Source organism: Gavialis gangeticus, unplaced genomic scaffold, assembly GCF_001723915.1.
Source record: "Gavialis gangeticus isolate Ggan-Ray unplaced genomic scaffold, GavGan_comp1, whole genome shotgun sequence".
Lineage (NCBI taxonomy): Eukaryota > Metazoa > Chordata > Crocodylia > Gavialidae > Gavialis > Gavialis gangeticus.
Genome location: NW_017728996.1, coordinates 311,745 through 325,306, shown reverse-complemented (window position 1 = coordinate 325,306; position 13,562 = coordinate 311,745). Strand labels below are relative to the sequence as shown.

General features: G+C 48.9%; 1 protein-coding gene across 1 annotated transcript in view; it reads right to left on the bottom strand.

Moving 5' to 3' along the window:
- The window catches only part of TUBGCP4 (tubulin gamma complex associated protein 4), a 21,172-nt gene that overhangs the window by 7,139 nt on the left and 471 nt on the right, over positions 1–13,562 (bottom strand). The window contains exons 2-14 of the mRNA XM_019503796.1: positions 11,780–11,902; positions 11,161–11,214; positions 10,168–10,224; positions 9,180–9,259; positions 8,197–8,398; positions 7,062–7,227; positions 5,847–5,971; positions 5,087–5,137; positions 4,570–4,675; positions 3,851–3,958; positions 3,443–3,581; positions 2,824–3,001; positions 1,168–1,302 (exon numbers count right to left, since the gene is read on the bottom strand). Coding sequence (XP_019359341.1) covers positions 1,168–1,302; positions 2,824–3,001; positions 3,443–3,581; positions 3,851–3,958; positions 4,570–4,675; positions 5,087–5,137; positions 5,847–5,971; positions 7,062–7,227; positions 8,197–8,398; positions 9,180–9,259; positions 10,168–10,224; positions 11,161–11,214; positions 11,780–11,902 — 1,524 coding nt within the window. The remainder of the gene's footprint in view (positions 1–1,167; positions 1,303–2,823; positions 3,002–3,442; positions 3,582–3,850; positions 3,959–4,569; positions 4,676–5,086; positions 5,138–5,846; positions 5,972–7,061; positions 7,228–8,196; positions 8,399–9,179; positions 9,260–10,167; positions 10,225–11,160; positions 11,215–11,779; positions 11,903–13,562) is intronic.

Here is a 13,562-nt window from a genome sequence, read left to right as displayed (position 1 = left end):
CCCCCCCCCCAGGATGAGCTGTCCACAGCTCTGCCTTACTCCCAGTGTCCTATTCACCATCCTGGCTTTAGCAGTACTTGCATCTGTCCCACTCCCTCCCTCACTGTGGGAGCCTTAAGTGGCGCACCCCGCCCCCCATCCCAGCCCCTTGCCCTCACCAGCAGAAAGCTGCCCTCCAAGCTGCCCAGCTGCACTCCTGGCTACATGCATGGCCGCTGTACGTAGGCACATGGCATTTAATCGGTGACATTATCGGCTACACAGGCCAAGAAAAGCCGATTGCTGATAATGTTAACTTTCCTTTTAATTGGTGCCGATCCAATATACCAGTGCATCTCTTGTTCTAAAGGGAGAACTTACCATAGTACCAGTGAATCAAGTGTAAATGTTATTTCAGTCTGTTCCCATCCTGCAGGAAGTGAAGCTAAGCCCAAGTAATTTTCCTCAGATAAACTGTATCTTACCTTCACTTGCTGTAGATTATGAAAGGACAGACAGCAATTGCATAGGATCAGCTGGTATAAGCTCTTAAGCAGTAATTTCCCCTCCAGACCAGGGGAACTGTACAGCTCTCTGCCTTAAGTGTTTCAGCAATGCCTCGTGTCTTAGCAGCAGAGCTGTTCACACTTGGCGATTTAAGTTTTTTTCACAGAGATGGCAAGAAAACAAACTTTAAGATGGAAGCAATGAACTGAAGATAGGACTTAGACTGTCTAATTTATCCTTTTAACAATCCTTTAATGCTAAATCAAGCTGTTGAACTAAAGCAAGCAAGATGCCGGAAAAAAGGAATGGAAGACATTTTCCACCTATCCTAGGAGCCTGTAAATAATGTTGTGAATAATGCAGAAGACAGGTTACAGATACAGAGCCATCTTAGTCTCCTGGTCAACTGGGCATAAAGAAACCATCTGCATTTCAGTGCAGCAAGCATAAAAAGTCACACATCTAGGAAGACAGGCCATGCTGACAGACATGCTTTTCTAGAAAAAATGCAAATGGGTTAATTCCTGGGATTCCAATGGCCTATGAGATTCAGGTGGTCACACTAGGTTAATTAAATATGAACCTAGTGAAATGCTCCTGGCTTGTCATGTCTATTCATGAGTGAGCACATGATCTCTGTGATACACTGCAGAAAAGAATCAGAAGGCAAGAACAACTCACGGGTTTCAGCAGAATGAATGACTGAGCCAACAGGTTACTGAGGAAGTGATCATGAGCCAACCGGATACTCTCAAAATCCCGGGTAGAATTTATCTGTTGCAGAAGCTGTGAGAACTGAGATTCCAGCACATCCACCTGACGGATACATCAAAAAACTCTCATTAGCATCATTCTATTCTCCTTGCATGATGAATGCCATTCCACCTCTGCCCAGTCTATTCAGTCTGCTTGCGGAGGGTTAGCAAAACCCTATGAATGACTCGCCCCAGCTGACTTAAATGCTTGTCTAAATGGTTTTGGATTTAAATTTCACTGCTGGACAAGAAAGATTTCTACACCTCCCTGCCTTTCTGCCATCTGACACCACCAGGGAAGGAATCCTGCCTTATCTGCATCTCAAAGAGCAACTCACAAAGATACTCTCATGGATCCAGAGGAACAGACTTCCACCTTCAGCTTCTTCTGCGCAAAAATGAAGTGTGTGGTTTTTTGTTTTTTTTTTTAACCTACGGGGACTTTTTTTACCATCTTTAATTTTCCCTGAGCCTGAGGAAGGGCCTGTGTGCCTGAAAGCTTGCAGAAAAAGCTATACTTTTTTTGTAATATCTTAGTTGGTCTAATAAAAGGTATCATCTCTGAACCAAGAGTTCTAGAGTTCTGCATTTATTTTTTGTCTCAGACCAACACAGCTACCAAATACAAATTCTAACATTTAGACAGGGATGTAATTTGGTGGTACAGATTTTCTAAAAATGGAAATCTTTTTTCAAAGAAAAAGTCTAAAGTTTGTTTGTAGTTCTTGTAGGCTTTTGATCCTGTTGAATAAAAAATTATCAGCCACTCTTTCCTACTGGAAAAACAGGACTGTGAATAAACAAGAACTGAAATTGGAGGGTTCTGTCTGGTCAATTAGGAAATTAGTTCAAAGTACTAGAGTTTCAAGAAAAAGTTAATATTTTCCCCTTTTCTACTCCTCCCCCAACTCACATACTGTCCTTTCCTTGTTAAATAAGCAGTATAATTGCCAAAGTAAGCCAAGTGGAAAAAAATACAGCTATAATGCAGGGAGAAAGTAATATCTTCTCACCCTACATACAGCTTAAGTGGAAAGTCACAGCTTTATATCAGTGAGAATTGTTATACTGTTAACTTTCAGCAAAAGATTCAAAAGATGTAATCTAACCTCTATACTTTACATTGACATTTTCTGACCAGGGTCTTGTTTATACCCTCCTGTCAATTCTTCAGATACTAAACACTAAGTTCAGGATGGAGTTGATGTGGAGAGGGAGAAAGGTGGGAAGGCTCTTGATCACATGGATTCCATCAGCATGGCTGCCATGAATGTGAAGTGCCATTTGGAAGCTGGGATTCCCACCTTTCTAAGAGCACTGAGCACTTGCTTACAGCTCTACCAGTTCAGGAGACCATAAGCTTTAGTCATGTACTGGTTCCTCAGAGAACCAGTCTCTTTAGCACCTGTTCAGGATGTAATCTAGCAGGGGTTGGTCTGGTTCTGCGTGCTGTTAACCCTTATCCTCCCTGCTACTCCATATCCTACAGATAAAACCTAGTGGGGAGGAAAAGCTCCAGCAAACAAGCTATATCTTGCTGCACAGGACATGGGTGCCTGCTCAGCATCCCCTGTACCCTGACCTGCAGATAGTACTGGAGATTGTCCACAAGGAATGCCATGTGATCCCGCAGACGCCACTTGATGGCATCAGTTCTGTTGGACTTCAGGTGCTTGCGCTGCATCTGCAGGGCCCAGCAGTGCTGCAGCTCAGCCTGCACCCGCCTGACGCTCAGCAGGTATTTGAAGACGACATTATACCTGCAGCCAAGACAAAGACTGAGCTTCTGAGCCATGTGCATTCTTCAGGACCCAAACACCCACTACAGAACAACACAGATGTGAAACCAAGGGGCACCAGGGGGGCTGAACACTGAGGCAGAGCTGGCATAGTGATGGCCTGCCTCTGAACAAAAATGCTTCCTGCAGCCAGGGGCACTAACTCAGGGTTTGCCCTGGTGCTGCAAAGGAGGAAGGAATGGAGCTGCCGGGTTTGCTGCAGAAGCAGCACTGCTGGTGGAGTGATACATACTGACCAGCACTGCAGCTGCTTACCCAGACACCAGCAACACGTTCTTATGCGGCGACTAAGGAACATAATGCAGCTGTACCCATTTCACTGACTGGTAGACAACAGCATCTGTGTGCCTGGTATCCAAGATACTATATGCTAACTGTAAGCAGGCAGGGGCTGGCACTCACTTCTCCAGGACAGCAGGTGTGAAGAGAATGTGCAGTGGCCACTGTACTTTGTAAGAGAGGCCGAGCGCAGCCCAGCCAGAGGTGGGGGCCTCGCGGGGTGAGAGCTCCCGGGAGGGTCCTTCTCGGGCCTGAGAGGGATCTGGAAAGAAACAGAACAGCAGAACTGTGACCTGGGCGCAGACACTTGGAGGAGGAAGAGATCCTCCAGCAAGCAACAGAGCAGGGGACACAGTGAGGCAGGGCATCCCCCTCCAGGACCAGGAAGCACACAGGAGGGTGCCTGAGTCAAAGGTGCGCGCACAGGAAGCTCAGACTCCTTAACCTGAAAGGTCTGTGGAGTGGAGCAGAGACTGAAGCAGGACAGCTCATGGCTCCCCCCATCCCTTGGCAACAAGCTCAAGTTGGTACCTTTGTGCTCCTTCCCATGATACTCAATGGTCAGGTGGAGCAGGGGGAGGAGGTTATCATCATCCAGAAGCACCTTGTGGGCAGACTGCTGGAATGCAACGTTGACATCTGACAAGGAAAAAGCATAAGCCTCAGCAACAGTGTCATGGTGCAGCCAACACTAACCCCAGAGCTGTTACCAGGACCAGGGGTTGAGAAGTTTGTTCTCATACCTCAGCCACCCATGGGTAGCCCACTCCCATCCCTCTTGGGGGCTGTGCAAGTAGAACCTGCTCTTCCACCCAGGATACTGGGCACTCACTGTACTCGTGACAGTACAGTGCCAGATAAGCCACTGCCCATATGTAGGAAAGGGGAGCCCTCCATCTGTCTCCCAGGGCAGCACTCCAGTGGTTTGACTTGCTCCTATTTAAAAAAGGAACTTACCAAATTGTGAGGCAGCCATGCTACTAATGCCAGGTAGGAAAAACCTTGTTAAGGTGCAGTTTAATTTATCTCACCCCTTCCTAATGAAGGATTGCTCCCTAAAGCTATTACCTAGACCTGGTCAGTGCAAAGGGCAGGAAGACTGACTGGTATAGCACTTGAGTGGGGACACTATGGGGTCTTCCTTGCTGGCTGTTCAAGAACTAAATTGATCTCATATTTGTAGTGCTGGCAGGGCTTACTATTCTCTCAGTACAGCATGCAGAGTGAGCAGGACTAAGCATGGGACTCACCATGTTCGGTTACAGCAGTGGGTGGCGTTTTTAGCATGTGCTGTGCAGTGTCAATGAAGGCCTGAAACAACTCTCCTCTTCCCAAGAGATAGAAATCTTTAATAATCTGTGAAGACAGATATTTAAATATGAAATTCCAAGAGGAGGAGGAAGAGGAAGAATTGTACAAACATCTGTTTCTGTTACTGCTTCAACAGACTGTGGCTTGGGCTGCTCTGAGGAGCGGCTGCAGAACATGAATTGGGCAGAAGCCTGTGGCTCTGGACAGTATCCATCCTGCCTGGATGGCCAGCAATGTCATTCCTCTTCCTTAGAGGGCACACTGTGAAACCATGTACCCCATACAGAAACTGCCTGCCTCTGTCAGTCCCTGCTATGCTGCTCCTATCTTAGTGACAGAAGTAATGTGAACAGCTTTACCCAAAGGAGACAAATGCATAACCCAAAAAATGAGGGAAAACTGATAAAATGACCCCTTGAAGAAAAGCATGCATGAGTTTGCACAGAGAGTTGTTACCTTCAGCTGTCCTAGTAAATCCGATTCTTCCACCATCAGCTTCCACAGGTGCTATGTAGATGCAAGAACATGGTCAGTCCAGCCCAACACCCACAACATTGTATTCTTCTCTGAACCTGGTCAGATTCAGCTGCAACTCAGAGCATGCCAAGTGCAGTAAAGGAATTTACACAGAACAGAATATGCTGTTCCCCACCACCAGGCCAGCATAGCAAAGGGGAGGGATCTGCCTGAGAATGATCTGTGTTACTAATGAACGAACCCTTTAATTCACACTGCCCCATTCCCCCTAGCAGCAAACTCTTCCCAAGATTTCCAAAAGAAGTCAAGATCCACATGAGAAGACACTACAGAGGACACAAGCTGAGTCAAACCCTGTTACAAAGCCAACTCAAGTCTTGGCTCTTATTCCTGGCCTCCTCCCCATGGTGAGGACATGTCTGACTCCTCTGCTGTTCCCATTGCTCAGAGTGCAATGCCCAAGTTCTATAATAAACTGAGACTTTGTATATAAATTAAGTCTCTCTGATGCAAACTGTAATGTTTCTTGCTATATCTATTTTGACTAAACATTTAAAATATAAAAATGAAAGGGTAAGGGAAGACAAGTGTTCCAACAGCCATTCTTTACACAATGTTCTGATTAAAGACGACAATGCAGCATCACAGCAGACATTCAATCAACAAAGCAGTCACCCCACCTGGGCCTCGCCCTTCCTGATAGCTCACAGGCAGCTTGGTTTCCTTGCAGTGAGATTACCTCAGCAACAGTACTTCGTATCCAATCAACCACAGACTCGAAGTCCACCAGGCTAAAGAGTGGCTGTTGCTTGAGTCGGTGCAACTCTGCAGCAAAAGTGTCCTCCTGGTTCTTCAGGATGGAGCCTGCCCAGCATACAGAAGAGCATTGGCACACAGCTAAAACAGCACAGAAGAGCACAGTACCTCAACAAGCCACTCAGCAGCCTTTGCCTAAGAGACCAAGTAGAAGTTTGATGGCTATGCTTCCCACCAGCTGCATCTCTGCCACTGGGTACCCACCTTCCTTGCACAGAGCACTGCCTAACTTGGTGTATTGGGGTCACCTAGAAGTAAAATGCTTCCAGAGGGCTTCTAGAAGTGGCTTGTCCCAATGATACAACATCCACCACTCTGCAAGCAACATTTTCTATTTCCATCCTACTTCAGAATGTGGGAGTTCTTTTGATCAGCTAAGCTAAATGACACCTTTACAAGAAGTGACTTAGTGTGGCTGATGCTTCATGCCATGAAATGCAACCACTTAAGTGTCTTTGCACAGAAGGCCCAAATTGAGTGCACCTGGGCTATGCTAGAACAGAGAGGGGCATAAGACAAGATTTGGTTCTAGGAGCTCAGAGGCCAGAGACAGAGGATGCTGCCATCTGAAAACAGGTGCCCGGGTGGACTCCCAGGCTGGGGAGCAGGTCTGAGGGAAGGAGTGAATGGAGCCATATGGCAGGTCATGGAGAGGAAGGTGTCACAGTAGTTTGCCTCAGACCTGACAATAGGCAGCTGGACCACAGGAAACTGGGAACAGCACAAACACCGCTAACCAGACTGGACCTGGGCAACGGCTCTATGTCTCAACCTTTTGACTTGTGTAACACTACTTCCCTTTTCCTAGAATATTGGCAGATGTGTGGGAGAAACATGGAGACTGGCAGACTGAATGGGATGAAACCTAGGTGAGGATGCAGAAATACTGAATGGTGAGTGAGCCAGAAATACCTCATGGCTACTACAATACTCATAAAGACAATTACTGTGAGGGCGGGCAGGGGACAACACAGTCTCCAGTGGGCTCAAAGGTTGGCTTAGAAGTGACTGCTCTTGCACTGGAGGGCAGGGAGACTCAGCTGGAATCACAGAGGTGCGTACTGCAGGATGCGTGGCACGATGCTTTAGAAGCGCCCATGTTCCACACAACATGGGAAGCCGCAGGCAGCTGTCCTACCTTTTCTGGTCAGGGTCACGTTTTGATTCTCAAACATCTGAACTGATTCTCCCACAAAGAGGATTTTCTCAGCAACCCGCACAGGAATGTATGATGGTAGCATCTCCACCCGCAGGGAAAACTGTTTCAGAGATGGTGCCAGCATGTTTTCCTCCTCAATCAAGCGCTATCACAGGACAAGAAAGGAACACAGAAAAAGGAGTTGGTGGAATGGATGAGGGAAGGTGCAGGGGATGGACAATTCAAACAGAAGAAAATCAGCCATGGAGATGGTGTGGAAGAAGACAAACACAACCTACATAATGCAGGTAAGCCGAGGGGGCTTGCCTCCATTCAAACATATTCGCGGTACCAACTAATCCCCTCATAGGCATTTAACATATACCCATATTACTTTCTTTCAAAGAAGCTGTGCTGGTTTTGTTTTATGTCTCTACTCAGTGCTGCACCCAGCTTACTCAGTACCGATGGGTCAGGCTGCTGTAATCCTGGGATCACCTCAGAGCCATGTCTAGAGAGCTGCATTTATTACCCTTTGGTCGTGACAGCCAATTCCAGTAAGTTTGCATTTTTTTTTTTGTTAGCTGCTCTCCCTCTCAGCTCCAAATTCTCAGCACTCAGGTGAAGAACCATCTAGTCCTTGTTTTTACTGTATCAGCTAATCCTACATCTCCACTCCTGAAAACTCAGTTTTAAGGAGTCCTCATCTCTTTATCTGAAAAGAAGCTTTTTTGGCATAGGCATCTCCAGCATCCTCTGTGGAGATAACCGAGGAAGAGATGCATTTGATCCCTCTGCCATGTCCTTTATTTCTCTGGGAATCCAGCAGGCTGAACAATCCTTTCACAGGCTCCCAGCATTTGATAAACTGAAAATCTTTATGCCTTCTGCTAATTGTCCTTAAAAATCTATTTTATCTTTGCTAGTCTGTGTGTTTGTGCAACTTATGCTTGGCCTGACCTTCCTACACAGGGAAGTTGAGTGTGGAATATCAGGGGGTGAATTCACAGCGCACTTGCACTGTGGACGCAAAGGCAATGAGAACATCGGTGCACATGGTTCTTCTGCTGGCCACATGTCTCTGCCCAGACCCACAAATGCCCTAAAGAAGCTATGCCTTGAGCTGGAACCTCACCAGGTCCTGTAGCTCTCGCAGCTGTTTCCCTGTTAGCCCCCCAATTCCCAGGTCGTCATCCTCCTCTTCTGGCTGGGCAGGGACATTCCCTGAAGATGGGCCTTGTCTGATGAAAAACTCTTCATGTTGATCTAGCAGCAGTCCATGCAGCATCCAGGCAGACAGCTGCTTATACATAACCCCATGACACACAGCCAGGATCCTGGAGACCAAGAAGAGTGGGAAGTAAGAGGGATCTGTGTATAAAGCAGCTGGAACTGAACATATATTATGCATCAGATCAGTTAGCCAGATGGGAGCTCTTCTGCCAGAAAGCTGTGCACTCCCAGGGAGACATGGATGGTCCTGGGCCCGCCACGAGCATGACACCTGCTTAGTTCCATTACAAGCAGTCAGACATGTGACACAGTGACATGCCCAGGATGCCATATGGCAACCCTCCAGCTCACTGTTCCTTCTCGCCTGGACATCTCAGCAGCTCCACAAACCACACCTGGGAAGTCAGTGCCCTAGTTCCCTCCACGGGGACATGCAGCTAACTAAACTGCCCTACTGTCTGAACACCCAAGCTAAGTCCCAAGGGCTCCAGTGATATCACGAAGCAGCTCCTACTGTGACATGCACAGGAACTGCACTGGGTAATGGGGAAATCACGAGGACAGTAACTAGCAGAACCCTCACCACTCAGCCAGTCTCAGCTGGCTCCTTGTTAGCCACCTCAGCTCAGAAGCCATGGAGACTGAACTTCCCTCCCCAAAAAGATGCCCCAGCAGCTCAGCAATGAGACAGCTGGCAGGTCAGTGTCTGGCAGAGGTGCACACTGGTTTTGTCCAGGCTGCACTCATCCTGAGGATAAGCAGAGGACTTGCACCCCCAGCCCCAAGCCCATTTCCTGGATCAAACGGGTGTTTGGAGAGGAGATTCTATTACTAACTACAGCTGTTCCACAAGAACTCAGCAGCAGGATTAGAGAATCTCCCTACTTTTCCAGTGCACTGCGCACGGGGGGCAGCCCTCCACAGCTGTGCTTGTGGACAGTCTCCAGGATCTGACAGCCATGAATCTGTAGAAGAAATAAAGTAGTCACAGTGGATCAGCAGCAAGTTGCTGTCTTGATGCAGTGCTGGCATTCCAGATGTCTCAATGACGACCTGCCATGGGATGGAAGGGAAAGGCCTCACAAACTCCAGGGCAGTGGATTGCAAACTTTTTTGGCTGCACACCCCTTTACCTGCAGAACACTGCTGCTCATTCCCCTCAACCCCAGCGCATCTCCACATTCACTCCTCAGGAAGCGTGTTGATGCCAGCATCAACACCCAGCAATACCATTACTCATCACGCACTGGCCAATCAGAAGCTTCACCACCATTATTATAGCTTAGCCACATGCGGCTGGGGTGTGCACACCTCAGTTTGAAAACCACTGCTCTAGGAAATGCTGTGTGAGCCCTTTTCCCCAGACACCACTTAGCAGCCAGCACACAAGCTTTTCCCAGTGCTTCACAGAATCTAGCGAATGCCCCCAATTTCCTGGGATGCGAATCCTTTGGGATCAGGCATAAGTAGGAGCAAAGCCAGCCGCAAACGTGGCAACATGCTCCATCCCTGTATACTGAAAACAGCAGTGTGACCAGGTCAAGGGAGAGGATTGCTGTACACCCGCATCCTGTCCCAGCTCTAAGCCTGTCTGCCAAAAATCTGTCTCTTTCCCTCAACTTTAAAGATGCAAATCACCCCACTGCCTCACTCTTGCTTATGGTCAGAATCTCTCTGCTGCCTGCTTCATGTAGCCTCTGAGAAAAAGACAGACCCTGAGAAATCAGTTACTTCCTGATGAGTGCACCCACCAACCACCTACAAGCCCTGTCTATCATCTGGTGACACCTCCACCCACAAGCAACTCCAACTGAAGGGAAAGAGGGGGAACGCCACATCCCAGTGTGGATGCCCCAGTCACCCTTCACTGTACCTTCTGAGTCTTGATCTGCTCAACCACCACCATCACCGAGGGGAAAAGCAGCTGGAACTGCAAAGCAAGGATCAACACATAAGAGCAGGCTCCTAAGCAAGAGACAGCAAGGGCACTTGGGGCAAAGCAGCAAAATGTAGTGATTTTCCAGCTGGTTACTTCAGTCGCCCCACAAGTGGGTAGCACTATTGCCCTGATCTGGGTGTCCCTAGAACAGGAGACCTCAGTCTCTGCACGGACAGACAATCAGCCTAAGATATGGGACATGCAACACTATGCCAGCATCGGGCTCAAGCTGCATCATGAAAGAGGAGATAGGCGGGTCCGGAGACACTCTGCACAGTAAGCAAGCTACGGGGAACACAAAATTGTACTGACAGGCTGGAAGTGCATCAGTGTGATTCTGCAGTTTCTCAAAATGCCAAGTTTGAGACTTTGGCTCCAGGATACGAAAAAAAAATCAAACAGCTCCCCCCACCACTCCAGTTTCAGAGCTGGACTCTAAATGAGTTTTCAGGAAACGGAGGGACAGATGCATGGTTGAAGCGAGAGCTCTTTGTGCCCCAGGCACACTCCTATACTCCTTAAGGGGGCTATCCGGGCATCCCCAACTCACAAGTTCTTCAGCCATGCAATAAAGCATAAGACTCCTGGCAGGACTCCATTGAGGAAAGGTCACGAATGATGACCCGCTGGATTTAGTGATTTCGGAAATCAAGATGCCTAAAAACAGACACCACGTAGCTTCTTCCACCTCAGTGACATATGTGCTACCAGCTACTGCAACCTTGCAGGAAGGAAAATCTATTTTTTCTTGCAAGCTTAGGCCTAAAGGTTAATGGTGACATTAAAACACAGGAGATAAGTACAAATGTCAGGTGGTTGGAAAGATGGGGGTCTAGCAGCAATGCCAAGCTCTGCAGCATTACCCATGTTGTACCTATGAGTATTAAGGTGCATAAACCTGAAGCCTCCAAGTCCTATGCAACGTACCTGATCCAGGGAATAGTTAATGTGCGAGATGGAGAGATGAGGATCAGCCAGGAACTGCAATGACAACAGCAGTTAGCACAAACTGAAATAATCCACAGCCTATGAGCCTGGCTGAATGAAGGTAAGCGAGAGCAGACAGCCTGATGACAAGAGCCTTCGCTCACAGCTCACTCCACAGACTTTTGGGCCCTGTCCCACTTCAGGCTGCAACTCACAGTGAGACCACTGGCCACCGACTCAGTGACTCCACCTGCGAGGTTACATGACCACTGCTATCCTGGCCACGACAGGGGAATTAGTCAAAAATCTTCAGAGCTAAAAGCATGGATCACTACAGCTGGAGTGACAGAGCCTTGTCCTGGAACTAAGGGAGCCCTCACATGGATCAAGAAGTCAGTGACACAGAATGCATTGACCAATATTGACTGCACTTGCAGTAGCCATTTGGAAGACATCCCCAAAGTGAAAAGTGAAAGTTCCTGTCCTGTCCCTGGCAGCTGCTTGTCAGGCTACTTGCCATACAAGCAGCAGGCTCCCACTGCACCAGAGTTCAAGCTGCAGCATTTCCAGAGCCCAGCCACACAGTACCACAGCAGTACCTCAGCCACCTCCCTCTTACCTCTTGTTCCAGGTCAAGCAGTGCCTGACGATAGGGCTGCAGCACAGAGTCAAGCCCCGTGCAGAAGGCCCGCAAGTAAATCCCATGGAGCCCACTTGGGTTCTGCTGGGATGGGTGATGGTCCTGGAATCAAACAGTAAAGTCTGAATTGGCCCCAGGCAGGTCTGGATGGTTTAACACCAGCCCAGCGATCCAAGTTACAAACATACCCATCTCGAACAACCGCAGCAAGTGCCAACAGAACTGACAGGTTACGAGATGGTGTTCATGTTGGCAAGGATGGAGCAGACCTGTATTCAGTCCCCTCAGAGACGCTACTTGCCACAGAAGAGGCAGGTGCCCACTGCAAGGCAGTCTGGGGACAGAAGACCATCTAATAAAGGTGGCCACTAACATGCTGCTATTATTTGGGGCAGCCACTGAAAGACGTACATGTACGTAAAGCACTTTCCACAGCCCCACCAGCCTAGTGGGATGGGCGAGCACCCTCGAGTCTTACAAAGCCTGTCCAGTCTGCAGTGACTGCAAGTTGTTGTTCTTCCCCAGGTGAATTAGGTTTGCCTGGTAGAGTCTGCAGAGGCTTCACAAGCCTTTGCTCTTCACTCTCATGTGGTATTTCTCTCCCTGTTGCTCTCCTTTCGTCTCCAAATTAGTCTGACTGCAGTGGGTAAGACAGTACTGCGCTAAGGCAGACATCGCTACGGATAACCAAATGGAAGCGACCGCCCACCCGTCAGTATGTGACGTGACACACGGGGTGAGCAACGCTTAAGGGTTCCAACAAGAGGCCCTAGGCCATACCTCAGCGGGAGTGCTGCTGGTTTGGATGCTCCACCCCAGGCATCTTGTTAGAGGACATGCTTTTGTTTATATACAATGCGTAGCCAACTTGTGGCACTTGTTGCCACAAGCGTTTGTGGAGGTAGATGGTATAAGCAAGTTCGGAAAGGAAGGAGGACAGGTCCGTTGGGAGCTATTAAACAGAAGTCAGGGATGCCTCCTTTGACCTCTCTAAACCAACGGGGGAAGGTGACATGGAGAGGATCTTTCTACGTGTGCCCCATTCACAGACTCTCCCTCTAAAGCATTTACTACTTGCCCCCATCGGAGACTGCTGTATTTGTTATGCCATAACTGAGCTCTGCCTTACCAGAAACTACATCCCCCCTCAATGGCCAGAGACACCACTAGGTGCACAACTGATTTCTTGAGAGAAAAAAAATGACAGAACAGAAAGAGAAGTAGAACTGCAGGTTAATAACCAGGCACCAGAGGAAAGCACCAAGCAGAGAAAGACAGACCAGTGTCCACTGCTGCCTGGAAGCACCTGGGTTTGTAGATGCTGCACAGCGAGACTGCTTGGAGATGTGCCAAGACAAGGCACCAAATGGCAGCCCTGCAGGTGCCTGGGCCCCCAACCAGCACCTCGGCTCTCGTCTGGCAGACAGACAGCTTGGCCAGGGCCAGGAGGAGTTTGAGCTGAAGACCCTGGGATGTCAAAGGCAACGTGCCGGGTGTGCGGACAGCAGCAGGTTCAGGGAAGAGCGCAACCAGAACTTCGGCAAGAGGACGTGGACGAGGAACGACAGCCTGGTGCTCTCCGCTACTGCGGGGGCCCGGGTCTCTGGCCACTGACGGCACCGGCATCTGCACAAGTGCACCCTGCCCAGGGCTCTGTGCCAGAGATGCTGCCTGCCTCCCTGGCGGGTCGAGGCCCGAGCGAAGCGCAAGCTGGCCCACAGGGGCTCCCTGTGCCGACATGTCCTGCCGCTCAGGGCGTGGG